The 18,937-nt window shown below is 36.5% G+C and overlaps 1 protein-coding gene across 3 annotated transcripts in view; it reads left to right on the top strand.

Moving 5' to 3' along the window:
* Positions 1-14,746, top strand: part of LOC110380866 (RNA-binding protein Musashi homolog 2) — a 126,661-nt gene extending 111,915 nt beyond the window's left edge. Inside the window, exons 1-4 of one of the 3 annotated variants that reach the window (XM_049852025.2) lie at positions 3,381-3,490; positions 3,765-3,925; positions 4,884-5,110; positions 11,268-14,746. In XM_049852025.2, coding sequence (XP_049707982.1) covers positions 3,471-3,490; positions 3,765-3,925; positions 4,884-5,110; positions 11,268-11,945 — 1,086 coding nt within the window. In that variant the 5' untranslated portion in view covers positions 3,381-3,470 and the 3' untranslated portion in view covers positions 11,946-14,746. Of the gene's footprint in view, positions 1-3,380; positions 3,491-3,764; positions 3,926-4,883; positions 5,111-11,267 lie in introns of those variants that run through there. The other 2 variants (XM_049852024.2, XM_049852023.2) reach the window with 2 other exon arrangements.
* Positions 14,747-18,937: the final 4,191 nt, after the last annotated feature.

Raw genomic sequence — 18,937 nt, 5'->3', positions numbered from 1 at the left:
TCTAAATGTAACATATAATAATGTGTCTGCATTTTGACGCTAAAACAGTATTTTGTATACTTTTTTTTTGTTAAACAGTAAACAGTATAATTGAGTGAAAAACAGTAGAACAGTAGAATACTGTTTAAAACAGTATAGTTGGAAACCCTATGCAAGCTCAAACACACCCTTCAGCACTTCCTACGTATTTTAGCTGTAAGAACCGCCGGAACAAACTCCCCAGCAACACAAATATCTTATGTTCTTAAGCGCAAAACTTCTTACACTAGTTACCAACTTTAATACCATGGCATAACTAATTAAATAAGCCCGGATTACTTCGCAGAAACAGATATTAATACTAAAGACATTTTAATAGCACAAGTTCCGCGGTTTCTGCGCAACTTTCCGTACAAGAAAAGTGATAAAAACTTGAAAAAGTGGTTCGTATTTTTGTATGTCAACTTTTGGAGTCGTAAGCTCGTATTTTCATTGAATAAAATGTCAGGCTGCTTATTTCCATTTACCTATTACGATTTCGAAGGCAAAAAAGTCCTGCTTTCGTATTTATTTTGCAAAAAAATATATCAAATCACATATAAAAGTAACGGTTAAAGTTTTCCCGCCATTAAAATCATTGTTATTAATTAAAGCGAATAAACTAGTGATGTCATGTTACTATTCGGCTAAAGTATGTATTAAACTATATTTTTAGTCTGCCTTTAGGATGTAACCAATTACGTTTCAATTATTCCACCCATATTTAATACAAAAAAAAATCAAGTTGATATGCTCCTCCTTATCGGTAAGTTGGTTATAAATACATACTATACATAAAATAAAATAGCGTTTTTCAACGCTATGTAATATATTTGACATAGGCAACCCGAACGTGATAAAAACCCTAGCAATATAGAGATTTTAAACATTTTCCATTGTGTAAATGACTTATTCAGCCCCACCATCGACAGCTCGTAACAAACGGGCGGCCGCTTCGCCTCTGACCCGAGAGGAAATTAAAGAAACTATTTGTCACGGCTGACCATGGAGAACAAAATTACTAGTGGAGGTGCCATAGCGAAAAATCTCTTAAGGAAGTAGCGCGACAACATGCGGTGCGGGGAACGTCAGTCTTTGCCATTATACGTCTTCTTTGGACCCGACCATTTTTTGTAACACCAAAATCGTTGACAAATGTCTCAAAGACCGAATTCCTCGTTAGTTCACTCGTAACTGATAGTTTTGGTCATGCCCACCGTACCTATTTGACCAAGAAGAAGGCACCTGACCTGACCTGACTTGCCTGCAGTGTGGCATCTCCGCTCATATTTCCTTACTCCATGCGGCTGACGTTTTTCTCACTTTACGGTGTCTTAATTTATCGCAACTTCATTCATTGCGATAAAGCGTTGCGTCATTGTGTAGTGGGGGTACAAGAACATGGCAGTTTCTTATGGTTGAATGACATTGTTATTCACACTTTAAGATTAGAAAATGTTTTTTTTTTATGCAATATATTTAGATTGCATACTCTATTATAACTTTAAGTAGATGACGGTCAGACGGTCGGACCGTGAATGGGTCGGAAGGCACGATAAACTGCTGCGTTTCTGTTGTGATTTGAACTTCTTTGGCAGTCGTTACGGGTCTTAGCCAAGAAGTATCGGGTTATGAGTGTAACTGGGTTGAGGAAGTCAGATAGGCAATCAAACACTGTAAAAGACGGCAATATCCGGTTAGACTAAATGCTGAACCCAACATATTTATGTATACATAGTGGCGAAAAGGCCTGGCATTATGATGATGACTTTAGATTGCAGTCCTATCCTTAGTGTCCTAACCGGAAAAAGGTCCTTTAAATTCCCTAACAGCTGTGTGAACATACAATAATTAACAATTTACTTAACGAGCCCACTCCGTGTACTACATAATGAGACAACTTCCCGCTAATGGAAAACGCTCGCAAAATAAATCACAAACATGAAATATGTATTTTTAACGACTGTTATTTGTGTGTGACATTTTTTATACAACACAATAGATATCTCGAGTACAATTCTAACAAGAATAGTGTGAGGCTGTAACGATGGACCCCACATCATCTTCAGGCGAGATAAATTGCGCTCCTCTCTGATTTATAGTTGGGCAAGGGAATTCCTGAAAAGATCCCTCGGAAAGCGAGCATCTATCAAAGTTGGTGAACAGGATTACACTTTGTAATAATTTCTTAATTTGTTTAAAGGGCTTTAAAAGTTCTGGGTGCAGATGTATTTTTTTGTATAAAAATTGTTTGCGTTAAGTTTAATCTGCTGTCAGTGATGAGGAAAAAATATATGGCAATTTAAACTTTGAATTATTCTCCAAAAATATTATTATTAATAGAACCTGCCCAATTCTTGATTCAATAATACCACAGTTTACTCAAACATAGAATCAAAATCAGTATTATCAGCAATGTCCGTTTGTCACCACTGGCCCACAGGCTCCCACCACACCCTTCAACCAGAAGCGAGATACCAATACGCCCCGCGGGTATGCCCGACAGTAATACGTATATTGGTCCAAGAGAGAAACAGAGACGCAGCATCCAAGTTAGAAAGAGACATGTCGAGATGAAATGCGCAACTCGTAGGAGGGTAATTTCTGTGGACCAGCTGTACGGATAAGTTCATTTTCAATAAAATAAAAGCTTTTCCGGCGCCGCTTTTCTATTACACTCGTTCGTGCAGAATTTTAAAGGAATATAATGTTTCTTTTAAAAGTTGTTTGTATATGATCTGGTTTTAGTACTGAGACTGCGGGTAGCTTCTTAATTTTTTTTTAATTCTTAGCTATTGATGAGAGGGGTGGGTCCATTAATAAGTTTAATAAAATAACTCCTACAAAGCTCCTTTATAACAAACCCCTGAGAGTTGTATCACTTTGTTTTATGTTTAATTCAATTTAAGTAGTAGGTAAACAGTCTTTTCGGTCGTCACTATAGATTATGACTTATTCAACTATAAATAAAAGCTTCATTTAAATTTTCGAGTTAAAAATTGTAGGTAGTCAAATATATCTGATACCATTTCATTTGTGACGCTACAGATTTATCTCGAGCTCGGCGTCACATATCAAATTCGTGTACTGTTTCATCCAATATGCAAATATTTACGTCCCCTGAGAAGCTTCAGGAGATTCTAAATTTCCCGAACGTCGTGGATGTCACAACTCATGATATTAAAGACTTTATGGAAGCGAGAATAAAATTAAATTCTGTATTACCTGCTGTATTATTTACGCGGGTCACAAGGCTTCAAAAGTCACATTTGCTTCAACATGGTGAAACGTAAATGTTTACGTTCTATTGCTTACTTTTTATAACTGTCATTTGTGACATAACGTATTGTTTTTAAATGAAATGTCAATCACCATAAACATTTTAAAACTAAAAGCGACCTCCATCGTTTATTTTAATGTATAATTTGAATAAAATATCACCACAATAATAAATGTACGCGCCGTGTGAAATGTAAGTTAATGATACACTAATTATTATGTGCACGGTTCAATTATATTCCAATGTTATCGGAGATAATTTATTTTAAACTTAATCATAGCCAAATCATTGGCGGGAAATTCGGCTGAATGTAAACAGATAGTGTTTTGTTTTTTTTCTCTCTGCTACAAAGTGAAAGCGTCGGTGGACCGAATCGTGATTCGGCCATCGATATTTACGTAAATAATTTAGTTGATAGTCGCGAACAGTTGTGTGCGGTAGTGACAATGATGGGGTTATATTCTAGCGGGGCGCTGGGAGGTGTGGAGGTGCTGGACGGCGGGCTGGTGGGCGGCGAGCTGACGGCTCACGTGCTGAGCGCGCAGGCGGCCGCGCACGCCGCCGCCACGGCCGCCGCGGCCGCGCATCAGCAGCACCAACAACAGCAGATAGCTGTGCAGCAAATCAGTGAGTACCGACTTTGATTACTACCTTGACGTTCCTCCATACATGTCATGCACCTTCCTAGTCTTACCAAAGGGTATCGTGTCGCCAGTGTTACTGGGTTGAAGAGGTCAAACAGGCAGACACTGCATGTTACACATTGGTTCTCAGCTGCATCTAATTAGACTGGAAGCTGATCCCAACATAGTTGGGAAAAGGCTAGGCAGATGATGACAGTATACTCACCTATGTAAAACAACAGAAAAAACAAAAGACAATCATTATTTTCTCCTGAGAAATCTATCTTCATAGGTAGTTTTTGGAGCTAATTTAGACTTTCTTGACAATGGTATGCTGTTAAGACTTTAGCTGTATAGGTATAGTTTTTGGCATCATTTTTGATGTTCAATAGTTTAGAATTATGCAAAATTTTAATGTAAATCTATGACAAAATATTGATAACATGTTCTGTTAAAGAACTTCTGAGATTTACTTCTTAGATTGTAGCACTTATACTCATGATAATATATAATATTTTTCTGTAGTTTATTCTAGTTGAAAGTTGTCTATTTATATTTAAAGAGTTGCAAAGGACTTAAGAGTAAAAATAAACATATAGGTACATACTTACTAGACTTGCAAAAAGTTATTTATCTCTTTGACAATATTTTATCTGCTTATTTAAATCTACTACTTTATGACATAACTGTGTTTGTATTTACATACAAATAAGTATCATGTTAGAATTTCTTTGAAGATTTATTTAACTAGCACCTGTTTTATATGGAATTGCATCTGTCTTATATGGATTGAGTTTTGAATTACAAAGTTAAAAGTTTTCTTAACTCCACATTAAGCTTTATATACCTGCTAAGATAATACTGTCAAAGTCTCCATGAATAACTCTAAAATTATTGAAAATTTTAACTTACAAAGCCATCACAAACAACGGCAACTGAAAACATCACAACATTGACCCCAGATCCCTATTTTCCAACAGAGACTTCCCCCTCATCCGGGCGTTCGACCCCGGTAACTACCACTGCTAACGGTACAGCGCCCACAGCGACGGGCACCACTTCACCATCACCCAGCAAGCTGTTTGTTGGTGGGCTGAGCTGGCAGACCAGCTCGGAGAAGCTTAGAGAATACTTTGCCATGTTTGGGCCGGTTACAGACGTACTGATCATGAAGGATCCTGTTACTCAGGTGAGGAGGAATGCTGACGTAGTATTTTTGAATGATATTATGCAAAATTAAATTTTTTGATGGACATTGAGTAAATTGTATGGTTTTGTGTTAATAGAAATCTTGTTTAGAGATTTTTTTAAAGATTTAATTTGTGCTACATATAACCATTCCAAAGTAGTTACAGTTGAACATGGCAATACCTTACTTTTTATTGGTTTTGCCATTGTAAAAAAAAAATGATTCATAAGTTCAACTAAAAAGATAAACTCACCACAAGTATGAATAGAAAATTTTCATACCAACTAAACTTAACTTAAAGAAAGATTGTTTATAATGTACTCTATTTCACATACTATTTTTGTCTAAATTCACAGAACTCCAATACATATAATTTTCAAAGTGCATCAGTTTTGTCAACAATTTAATTTTGCATAACATCTAAGTACCAGATTTTATTTAAAACTTTTTTATTATTTCAGTAGATAAGATTAAGATGTCTTAGCAACATGCCAAACAATAACTTATTATATTAGTATGTATTATATTATTGTATACAAGTTTAACTTCTGTAATTATCTTCCTATCTAACACAAAATTATGCAAATATTTAAAGTTAGAAATATAACGAGTACTTACTAAAAAGGATGATGATATATAATGTATGATAAACCTGAGTGTTATATAGTTTTAATGGTGACAGAGTATCACAGCATTTTCGGATTGCCGACCCATCGGGTTATGAGAGTGAAGGAATAGTGAGTGCACCTGTGTCTGCGCAAATGCTCGTGCACTATAATATGTCCTGCGCAGCTGGCTGATCTCCTTAAATGAGAACCGCCGCCGTGACCGAAATCGGCTGTGGCCGCCATTATTATTTTATTATCACAGCATTTTCATTCCATCATGTAAGTTACTTGCCTACCAAGATTTAGTATCAAGCTTTTCTCCTACTATATGAGAGGCTCTTTTATCAGCAATAGGCTCAAACTTCTTATTGAATGAGCTGCAGGTTTGATTACCTCAATTATCCTGACGGCCTCTGAACAACGACTGCTACTCGGTAGCGTTCAGGGACACCTTAGGTACGTGTCCTCTGAGTCACAGGGTGTAGCACCAACAACTTCCAGACTCCAGGCTGCTTTCAAGTTTCTAAAACACACACACATAGATTCAAAGTCAAAAACGTTTATTGAAACTAGGCTAGTTTTTTGCACTTTTCACGTCAAATTTACAAAAGGACAGCTCCCCCTAAACGGCCCCCTTTCACCACTTCCTAGTGTTATGGCTGGGAAGAAGTGGTGAATAACAAACTTCCCAGCAACACAGCTGTCTATTACAATTTAATTATAATGCTGTCCGACCTAGGAAAAACTAACGAGAAGACATAATAAAGTGGTTTGTTCGCGATTTTAAGATAACTTAAAGATAGTTTAACTCTATTGAGATGAGAACAGACCTGATTTCAATTATAATGGCATGGTTCAATGACTGATTGACCGATTGACGTGACGGCTAGTTGCGTAACGGTGACGATAACTTTCAAATTTTGCTTTAGTTTAGGTAAACTGTGTTAAATTCGCGAAGATATTGTTATAGTGTCAAATGTTTGTACAGAAATTGATAATCAGGCTTTTCATTGACCCTCTGCAAGGCACAGGCCGATCGGTAATCAGCGCGCATACTCAAAGCGCGTGGCTGATTTCAGACTTCAATGTCCAGGTTTCCTGAAAATGTTTTCCTTCACCTTTACTCAGTCGCTGGTATCTAAGATACACTTAGAAAGTACTTACATAAAATATAACTTAGAAAAGTTACATTGGTTAGTTACTTGAAATCGAACTCGCGTACTCGTACTTATGTAGCTGGTCCACCACAACTTTATTTTAATGATCCAAATATGTACCTATTTCAAATTTCGTAATATTGATAAAAAATAAAATAATAAATAAATAGTTTATTACTTCACTTTGTACATAATTTTTGCAATATTTTACTTAATTCTAAAAAGTGCTGATGTATAATTTAAGAGTGAATAGTTAGCCAGTGTTTTCTTTGATGTAGCATATGTTTATATTTAAATCACTAGTAACTATGTAATATTGAGCAAAAAATCGTTACTCGACTTTGCCATAGAAGTCGTGATTTTATGGCTAGAGAAAGAAGCGATGTTGTACAAAACTTGAACAAATATGTACCTATACTTACCTTACTACCTTACTCTTACTAACCATTTTCCTGGCATGTTGCTAAGACTTAACATTTTACATTAGTCGATAACAATACCCTTAAAATACCCTATTTACAATCAAAACTAAATAGCTTTTAATACCAGCAAATAATCTCATTACTGTACCAATTATTTTAATTTAAGTTTAAATGTGAATAAAATAGAAAAAATATGGTACAATGAACTACTATTTTACTAAGAAAAAATACTGTTAGTCCATATCTAAAGTTATCGACCAATGTACCATAACAAAGCTAGCCTATAAGAATATAATGACGCAATTTTTTCAAGACAGCGGTAGGCAGAAGACGGAGCGAACTCGGTCAGTCTTAGTACGTTGTTTAGGTTGATTTGGACTAGGTAGAGTAGTAGGATTGTGTGCAAGATACAGGCCATGTGCAAAAATACCTTTTACACTACTTCTACTAATATCCTGTAGTATACCTCGAAATATCTAGTACTTACTATCTTAATTATTTCCAAAAATGTTTTTGTGCAACTAACAATTCCCGTTTCTCATGCTTCTATCCCTTTTTGTAATGTACAATACGGCCTGGCCAGAATCCCTTTTAACTTAGTTATCTATTTTACTAATTATTTCTAACATCCAATCCTATTGATAAACTTAAAGTAATATGTAGAATCCGATCACTATATTAACCTATGTTCCTTGCCTAATAATATCACCCCAATGTATATTGATTAACCCTTTAATGAATAGTAGCCTATCCCAATTTAGAATACTTTTAAAATCGAGCAATACCTACCATTTTTTGAAACCATAATTCATCTAAACAGCTTGAAAATTTTGCATATTCCTACTGAATCTTCAACCTAATCTCCCTTTGTCCCAGTATCTTTGCATATGGACCAAAATCTTGTGACATAGTTGGGCTATGGTTGATCCAAAGTAACCTAGGAAACACTAATCAAAGTATATCCATTTAATAACATAGACAAACCGGCATGCTAGTCTCACTAACATAGAATGTTAGGTCTAGACTATGGATTTGATAAAATACTCCTTCTAATGACATCTGTTTTTGAATCTGGTAGTTCCCCTTCGGTCGGTGTTGCCATGCTTTTGATTTTTCTACTAATTAAGTATTTTTGTATGTTGGATTTTGGTTTTGGTTTAGTTGGGCATACATCTGTCTTAAAGTTATTTCCAAAATTATGTAACGTTCAGTGTATTAAAATTATTTTGCTGTATTTAAATGTCTCCTATTCTTGAAGTTAATAATTAGTGAAAGTAAATAATAGGATATATTTTTCTGCTGAATTCTAATTATTGTTTTGAATGTATTATTTTCTCTACATATATTTATTAGATACCAGCCTTAAAAGATATAGTTTTTAACATGGCAGCCCTGACTACACCCCCTTTAATTATCTGCAAAACCTATAAACTTCGATTTTCTACTAATTAATTAATAGTACTTAGCTAAGATCACAGAATAGATTGGAAATACTCTTTTTGGTAGAAAAAAGTAAATAGTAATTTTACACTGAGGTAACACTGAGATGCTCAGATGAATATGGTAGAATTTTGGTACACGTTGAGGGTAACATTGCTCAGTTAGACAGATTCGTGCTAATAATAAGAAATAGTTGTCTGTCAGTAATTTTATATAATTAGTATGTAATATTGTGGCCATTTTATTGCTTATTTTATTTACTACTATTTTTGTAAAATAAAGCATTGGGTGGAAGTTATAAGGCTTGCTTTGACTTGCTTTAAAATCACATTATGACAGGAAAGGATGATTCCTACATGTTGGATTTTTGAGGCCACTACAGATCATTTGGAAGCTCTTTTGAAATATATATTTTGTAGTTATATTTTTTTATTCTACCAGATTAAAGTTAAACTTTGGGATTTCTTTTGATCGCTTCATAATTTGTGTTAGCAATATTAAAAAGTACAGTTTTCATGTAACTTATGAATCAATTTAGCACAAGTATTTGAGCCGATATTCTGAGATGGTATAGATTTTTTTAACCGTTAACTACATGTTCCTCGCTATTCTAACTGCGTCCCGGGAAAACTACTCCTTGCACCCGGATAAAGTAGCCTAGGACTTTTCTCGATGAATGAGCGAAAAAACTCTAGAGTTACTAGAGTTTTTTCGAATCAGACTGAAACCCAATGCTTTATAAAAAGCCCTGCAATAATTTACAATAGCTATCCCTGCCTTAAAATGGTCACTACTCCATCACTTACCCAATAGAAGTACCACGTCGAGCATGAAGTACTTAGGCCGAACCTGTCTAGTGTACTATATAATACTAAGTATGTACCCGTTTGTACGACTGTCACTCGACTATAGCTCTTATGTACCGGGGTATAGTATGCGGTTTGCTGTGACGTGTCAGTGTGGGCGCGGAGATGTAGTATTTTTTATATTTAAGTTTGTTATACATGAGTTTGTTTTCCTTATCAATATTTTTTTTCTTGTACTAAAATATCAAAGTAAAATTATACGAATCTTCAAAACTTGTTTAGCTATAAGTGGTCAAAGTTTGTGCACTAGTTAAAAACTTTGCAGTATTGAGTTACTGAGTTTTTGATTTTGGTATTTTCTAAGTAGCCAGAAAGGTCGGTTCATCTTTGCGAGTTAGCTGATTATTTGCGCAGAAGACAATATGTTTGTAAAAAGTGTACAGTGTAAATAAACAGCTTTAGTCTACTGCGACAAACTTTTTCGAGTTCGGATTTATAGAAAAAGTTTCTTTTTTTTTCATTTCTATTTTATACGCTGGCATGAGAGCCTTTAATAAAACTATAGAGATGGCAAAAAAAATATGTAATTTTAACCTTCTTATTTAGAAAAAAGCGTTTGTATAATAAGCATTATTATTTTAGTAAGATTCCAAAATAAATTGAATGATCAATAGATTAGAATGTCAAACTGGAAACAGATATTCGAATCAGAATCCTGACATTGTTTAAGAGTTTGAGTAGCAAAACTCTGCGGAAATGCTTTAATTAAAATTGTACTGAAGTTTGGAATTCCACGGCCGAGTTGAGACGGCGGTTTTTGCAAAGGTCTTATTTTCTACTTGAATTTGAAAACTAGAAATAATGTAGAAAAGGTAGTTAAACTGAATAGCTTGAAGTAAAAAAATTTTTTTACAAAAAATAAAACCGACTTCCAAAAAAAACAAAAAACCAAAAAAAATCTAATTTTAGGTGCATCTGCCTAGAAGTAGGTGTCTAAAGTCATGCTACGGTGTAACAAAAAATATTACTATATAAAATTTTTATTTATTCTTTCTAAGTTCAGTTAAACCCAGTTTTTTTTCTTTAGTTTCAATATTATTAGTTTTTTTTTCCAAAAAAATTACTGCATCTCCACGCCTAAATTAAGTGTTGACACTGACAGAATCTAACCTGTGATGCCTGTGTCAAGAGCGTATATAAACTGTAGAGTATTTTACTACGTTCTACATTTTATTTATAGCCAGGTTGTCTTATATTAAAGTACTTATCTATGGATTTAGAAATTGTCTTTAACTTCTTATTTATCACTTGACGAGTAAATTAGATTTTAATACATAAAATAATATAACTTATTAATAGTAGCGTAAGACTACTTACCTCTTTTTTGGTTAGAAAAATGTTACTAATTAATTTTTCGTTCCTTTTTTTTGTTATATTGTATACGCTCTTGATGAAGTAATATAAATATAATATGATATTAACAGTTGATGTTAAGTTTGTTTGAGAGTGTAGTTCTCGTTTCACTCGTAGGTATTATAGGTGTAAGTCACTAAAACTCCCTTATTCCTTACTGTACTAGTGGGGGGATAAACCTTTGTTAATTTAGAAATATTTCACTTTTTATGTTCAGTAATTTCAGGCATCAAGTGATTTAATTAAGGTTTGTCCCCCCACTTCTTGATGTAAAAGCTTCAGAGACAGCGAGTGACTTTGGCCGCGCGCAGAGATCGCGCGGCTTCGGCTTCATCACGTTCCAGGAGGCGTCGTCCGTGGACAAGGTGCTGGCGGTGCCCGTTCACACGCTGGACGGCAAGCGCATCGACCCCAAGCACGCCACGCCCAAGTCCGCCCCGAGGCCCGCCAAGACCAAGAAGATCTTCGTCGGCGGCGTCGGCCAGGACACCTCGGCCGAGGAGGTCAGATCCTACTTCTCACAGTTCGGCCTCGTCGAGGACGCCGTCATGCTCATGGACCAGCAGACCAAGCGCCACCGCGGCTTCGGCTTCGTCACCTTCCACTCGGAGGAGGCGGTCGAGCGCGTGTGCGACATCCACTTCCACACCATCAAGAATAAGAAGGTGGAGTGCAAGCGCGCGCAGCCCAAGGAGGCCGTGGCGGCCGCGCCGCTCGCGCTCGGCAAGCGCCTCGTGCTGCGGCCGGGGCGCGGGCTGGTGTACGCGGGCGGCGTGGGCGGCGTGGGCGGCGTGGGCGCGGCGCACGCGTACCGGTACGCGCCGTACGCGCTGCCCGCCACGGGCGCCGCGGTGCTGGCGCCGCCGCAGCCCGCGCCCGCGCCCGCGCTGCCGCAGTTCGGCGCCGCGTACTCGCTGGCCGGCGTGGACATGTCGTCGTTCCAGGGCGTCGACTGGGGCGCCATGTACGGCCTGCCCATGTACATCTAGACGGTAACGAGCAATATTCACGTGAAAACCCCACCCGCCTACGAAGGTTAGGTTCTTAGCTCGGCTATTTTATTTCTTACGATAGAGTTCCTACGTACTATTTTTTTTAATTAAGGTGTTTGTCTTGCCGCGTACTCGCAGTGGCCACAAGAGGGAATGATCAGTATTCGAACGTAGTTAAGTGTTTATTGGCTCATTAAACTTAGTGTAAGGCAGTTACAAGCAATACTTTGCCCGCTACGGGCGTCAAAGAGAACGCATTTCATTTTTTTTTTTATTAAAAAGTTAATTTATTAAGGCGATTCCCAACGGGTACGCTCGAAAATAGAAAATGGTCGGTCCCATGTTTATTGAGTATTGTTGGCGAGCCACTTGATGTTTTATATTTAGTTTATCTAATGTGAGGGTATTTTCAGTTTGCAAGTGGCAAGTCACACAATACGAATAAAGATGACAACTTTTTTCAAAGGTTCGCGTCGTTGCGTGTCCCCTTAACTTTTAAATATTAAGGCGAAGATCTCAAATAATTTAGTTGCGATTAAAAAAAAAAACTAATTTTTTTCTTATATTTTGTCTTTGATATTTTGTAATTTAGTGGTAGAAATAGTGCACGTTTGTTTGGCAATACATTAACCTGATATTATTTATGATGACTCGACTGTATTTTTATGAATCTCATTCGCAGCTGTATTTTATTTAATGATAAACAATATATAGGAGTTAATATATATACACTCGCGGTAACAATGACGCTGTGTGACTGCGCTTTTAATACTAGAAAATTACTATTGATAAATTAAATTTTCGTAGAAATTTAAAAAAAACTTAAGAAAATTCTATCTATTGGAACCATGTTTTAACAAAATAAACAATTATTTTTTATCTCTTAACCGCTCATTTCGCTAGATAACTCGCGTATATAGAAAAATTCTAAAGAATAATTAGGCTAATGAATCTCAAAAGTATTAAAACTAAATTAAAAGAAATGGTAAGACATGTCAGTATTAACTAAACGGTGCCATTTCATTACGAACCTACGTTTGTGCCAAATTTTGCTCAGTTTTATCATTTACTTGATTAGATTTCAAAAATTGACTTTCGTAGATAATTTGTTTTTGAGTAATTTCGTAAAAGGCCTTCCTGATACACAATTACGTCATATAAAAAGTTGTAGCTGAACGTTGATCGATGAGCCAGTTTTACCCTAATTCGGGAAGTTGTGTGGGCTGGTCCCAAGCGCTCCGTCACACGGCGTCGGCCGCTCTGCTCACGACATTTACATATCTGACGAGCGGAAAGCAATCTCATTCTACAATAGTATTATATATTGACATACGTAGTTATAGTACTTGTGGTGATGGTGTCTTTTGAGTTTTCTGTATCTTGTAGCTTGATAGCTTTGCTGTCTAAATCTGTCTCTGCAGTGCGTAAACTCTGCTTGTCAAAATCTCTACTTTTGACAGTTCTGTCTCTCTGTCAATGTCAAAATGACGTTTGATTAAAAGGGGCGTTCAGTTAAAATAGGTTTCATAAACGATGGTATAAAACAACCTAAAACTTAAGTCTGATATCTCTGATCACGGAAAATGGTTCTGATCATCTTTAAAATCTGATATTCCAGACTCTAAAAGGCACCAAAATCAGTCAAAGTAAAATTAGTTAACATTAACAATAATTTAGTTTAGCGTGTATGAGCGTGTGGACTAACACCCTGTGTACCGTGACAATAAGCTAAGTATATAAGCCGCAGTAGATTGTCATGGCCGCGCGGTTTCGCCTCCCTTTCTCCTCTATATTTACATTTTAGAATACGTCCTTTTAATTTTGAAGTTTGAGGTGGGCCCACGGTGGGCGCCAACATTTTGGAGGACACTGTCTTATTCTTAATTTTTTATTTTTATATAATGACTTATATGGTAATGCCGAAATAACTGATTTTATATGGCTCTAAGATAATTATTAATAACTTCAGCCTAAAACCACTGTTGAACTAATTTTGACTGTGGACTCTTAAATATGCATTGATTAGCATGATTGAAATTGTACTTAAAAAAGTAAACATTTGTACTTAACTGTAATTTTAATAAATTAAACCTAAGACAGTATTCTCCAAATGAAAACCTCGTGAATCCTTTACGTCCTTTATTAGAAGTACTTAATTTATCTATGGTAGCATTAGATTCAAAAGCAATACAATGTGATTAGTGAGTGTAAAAAGACAAAGATGGTTGTGTTCGTGCAATTCCTAGATTTAAGCGGCAAACTGGACTTAGTCCTAAGACCAGCAGTATTAAAAAAAAAAAAATCAAATTTTGACTTGAAATTTTGACAGTCATGCGTTATCTGTGAGAAGTTCCATTGAAAATTCAAAATTTTACATCCAAATACTCGTAGTCGTAGTTTCGATTATTTAAAAACTATCGAAAATAATTTTGGTTACCTAACCTACTATTTAAAAACCTATTTATTGGAAACAAAGTTAATGTGATCTTGTACTTAACTGCATTATTCATCTTGAAAGACAGCTTCCAAAAAAATACAAGTTCAACAAATTGGACAGTTATTATTCAGTATAAAAGTCCCTCATTTATAGGAAAAACTATATCGCCAAATGGAAATATTCCGCGTAACGTCTATTACTAAAGTACTTAATCCCTATATTTATATTAGCGTATACTTTAGGCGTAGGCGAGGCCGCGCGGCAAGCGTAGTGCAGTATGCATGGTAGCTTGGTCGGCTACATTCCCTGCCAGCCGACGCACTTGTACCCGAAGCGTGTGGAAAGTTCCAGAAAAATAAAACATAAATAAGAGGGTAGTTGTGAGACTCAGGTGGTCCCAGTCGGGCGCCAACATTGATGCAACCTACATTCGTTTGTAATTATTCGGTCTTGTCATCCCAGTGAAGTAACTGTAATATTGAATAATTGTATTGTGATTAATTCCAGTGATTTTGCATACATTTTAATTATTTTAATCTTTCTTACTAATTTTGCCTGTATTCTGTTCGTCTGTTTCCGCACGCTACGGCTACCGTATGCTATGATATTCACGTTATGTATACACATACCTATCCTTATTATATAGCAGTATTTTTAGCATAAGTAGGATTAGAACCTCCTGAGATTAATCGGCGGAACGCGCGCTTTCTCGTCCCGGATATTGTGATTGTAACAGCCAGTGAGCACCGGATATAACCAGTTTGAACTGATTTTATTTATGTTTTGAGTAAAATATACTCATTATTTTAATTTTGAGAATGTGTGGTTAATTTAGTGATATTAACAGAATCAGGAATTGATTGATTTTGTTTTTTATGTATATGTTTATTTGTCTGGAAAGCGCGCGTCTGCATCACCCGACAATTACACCTTTTGTACATTAGCGGTCGTTTTCCTGAGACAGTATTAGAATGGTTGACTATGTGACGTCACAGCCGCCGTGCGCTTCGTATCTTGCCAAATTAGATAGAGGGCGGCCAGCGTGGGGACGCGAAGGAGCGACCAACGTCGGTACTTTGAATCTTTACCTTCTATTATGAAGGTAGATTGCAAATAATCGTAATTTTGTTGAAAAAGTGTCACTAAACAGCTGTCAACTGCTTTTCAGGCAGATACGGCTGTACTATTGCAACTAAAATCTACATAGTTTCTGTAGTTCGCAACTAAACCGCATGCGCAAATCATCCTATTTACATGACTTATATAATATTCATACGAAACACCTCAGCCTGTCACGTTGTAGCTAGAACCACGTTGAGTCTGTACCCCCGCGCCCTCACGCCAATGTTGTAATGTACTTAACTTTGTTTTTTCATATATTGTACTGTTCCAACTTCCCTATGGGTGGCAAATCCAGCCCATGTCTTAGTTACACCTGGTAACTGGTCGCTGTCGTTCGTCACGATATGCCCATTCAGTGACGTTCCTGGTTACCCACCTGCTGGTTGAGGATATCTGAGTTTATGTTTGACTTGAAGTAGTTCTGCTTTGGTAGCGGCAGCCGGCGACGTCACTGGATGATGACGGACCTCGGCAGTAGGTTTAGTCGTAGATTTAGAAGGAGTTTGCCCGCTGTAAGGAGCACCTAGTAATACCTGATGTGTCATTACATGGATATAATATTAGAAATTAAAATTGTGTGTTTTATTTAGCGTGGGACTTCCTGCTGGGTTTGGTTTGTTGTATTTTACACTACTTTTTTATCTTTCTAGATAGTTTGCACGTTGAACTTGTAGTATTTAGTTATGGGGTTGCCATCTACACTTTTGGCTTTAAAACTGTGATTAATTACATTTTAATATTAGGGTGATCCCGACGACAGATGCACTAATGGTCAAAATTTTAACATTCTACTAAAAAGTTGGCAACCCTAGTGTGAACAGTCGTGATCATTTGCCCCACGGTGGGCGCCAAAACCTCAGTTGGTAAAGGAGGGTGGGACGCACCGGACGTATGGTAAGTCAGTAACGCGAACCAGGCATGCGTATAACAGTTGTAAATTATAGTGTTACGCCGTAGTATAAGCGCGTCTTCATACTCGTGACTAACTCAAGACTTCACGGAGAGAGAAACTTGGACGTTGCGAGTTCACTACTTTACGTACCTTCAGAGAATCTTGTAAGATGGAAGCAATAACTCATTACTCGTAGGGAAATATGTTTACACAAGAGTGTTGTTTGAACAGAAGGAATGCCTCTGACAGTACGAGAAGTCGTGAATTCGCTGGTCCAGCATGGTTGGCATGAATGAATACGTAAACAAAATCTAATCTTCCATACAATATACTTCACTGTCAATTTATTAAGGCGTTTGCCACACGTTGGTTGTGATGCGTGCTATTAAAATATTCCTTTTAAAGACTGCCTTTAAAAGGAATATTGTATACGTAGACACGTAGTTTAGACCTTTAGACGCTTCGCTTCGGGCCACAGGTCTTCCTGGTATAACGAGTTGTTTTGCCAAAAAAACAGGCCAAAATTTAGCCAAAAACGTTAATTTTGCTCAACGTTGCGAAGTCGCAGTTGTGAAGGAAATAATGTAGTGATTTAACATCTCTTCGCTACGACAGAGATAAAGTTGGGCAATGAAATGGAAATACTAGGATCACTGCGACAAATGACGGTATATCAATATAATATTTTGCCAAAAAACAAAAAGGAAATACGCCAGAGTAGCTTAAGAATGTGACAATAATAAGACGGGACGTTGCCAACTAAGACGCTATTACTATTTAATCACTATGTTGCCATATACGTGAATACATTCCTCTCTAGTCATTTTTTTACTATTTTTTTTTCTTTAAAATTTGGCGGGAAACTGAATGCAGAGTCTTATCTTGCTCAATACTTATTCTTGCCTAGTTGTAGTTAATTTCTATCGATAATAAGCTTGACGCAGTAGTGATGTGCCATACACCAGATATGCCATAGCACGCAAGAGATAAACTAGTGAAGTGCTTGTTCGCTCCAGGCTTACTGGACCAAAATGTAAACAGCATTCGAAAAAATATATTATATATTCTTAATTACATATGTAAGATTACTAAGATATACATAAATATACAATTTTTGGATTGGTATAATGTTAAATTGAACATAAATACTATGTTGTGTGTTTTAATGTATGGCAATGCTAGAGTAGTGTTGTAGTGTAGACATTTTGAAGTTTTACATACATATAATAAATAAATATGACTAACCGAAAGCAATAACATTTAATATTACTACAGCACGCGCGCGCTGCGGCTTGCACGAGAACGTAGCGGAGCTAAACATGGACGAGTCGTGTGTCCGTTGATGTTTGAATTGGGAATTCGCTGGGAATACCGATTGAATTTTGAATTTGGATTGAGAGCATTTCAAAAATGACAAAAGAATACAAGTGCAATAGTTTCAGAAAAAAAAGGTGGGGAGTGTCTTTGGAAGCATAATTTTTGAGCATTTCTTTTCATATTAAAAAGCTCTAAGAGCTAGCATTTACATCAATATGACACACAAAATTTAATATTAAGTAATATATTGCACTTGGCTAAGTAACGACTGGGCACGGCAGCGCGCGCAAAATGTTAGAATTATTATAATTATACACACATGCATACAAATACAAATATTTTTGTATAATAGGTATCTGTGTAATCGTAGCGTGTTGGTTAATCTTGTATTTTTAAATGGTAAGCGATGTGATGCGGGTAGCTTGAGATTTTCTTTGTGACGTCATATCCGAATCTGGATAAACAATGTATGAATAACTGTTGACATAAGATATGGGCTTTATTCTAAGATAACAGCGCCCGAAATGGTGCCAAAGTTTCTCTTATACAAACTCTATTGATGAATGATCGCTTTCCTCTAACATCGATATCCAATTACCGAAGGTCGGCGCTGAAAAAGGTTTTACACCGAACTTCGGTTAGCAAGATTGCCTTCTAATTGGAATTTTCTAATTAAAACCAATGTCAGCTGGCTGGCTACTTTACCTTTATAAGCATCTTAAATTGGCCTTTTGTTTTTGGGTGAGAACACAATTTTCGAGCCTAAAAAATGTTGGTACCTGTAAACCATTTTGGAGATTTTCAAGACAGATTTTATTGATACAATGTCTGGCAACAGACTTATGTGACGTCACATAATGTTGTCTAACTACCCGCTCTCGTCGCTGGCCGATATAATTACATTGTTGAATAAGCGACCGTTTGTGACGCAGTATTTATTGTGTAGGGCGCTCGCGCCGACGCTTGAGGGCGTGCGGCCATGTTTCTTTTCTAATCTTATTATTACTTTTAAATTGTGACGTGGCGTGTTGTGGGTAGTCTGAAATTATGAAGTATTTATTCGTAGTGATAAAAGGCGCGGGTTTTTCTTATTTATTCTAGTATGCTATTGAAATTCTAGTCCTGAGCAAAATGTAGCTTTTTTATTTCTTGAAGTTCTTCAAAATTATTCTGTGATATAATTCAGACAGAGTCTGATTCTGTAGTCAAATTATTGTGGAG

This window comes from Helicoverpa armigera, chromosome 30 (assembly GCF_030705265.1).
Source record: "Helicoverpa armigera isolate CAAS_96S chromosome 30, ASM3070526v1, whole genome shotgun sequence".
NCBI classification, from domain to species: Eukaryota; Metazoa; Arthropoda; class Insecta; order Lepidoptera; family Noctuidae; genus Helicoverpa; species Helicoverpa armigera.
This window is presented reverse-complemented; position numbering and strand designations above follow the sequence as displayed.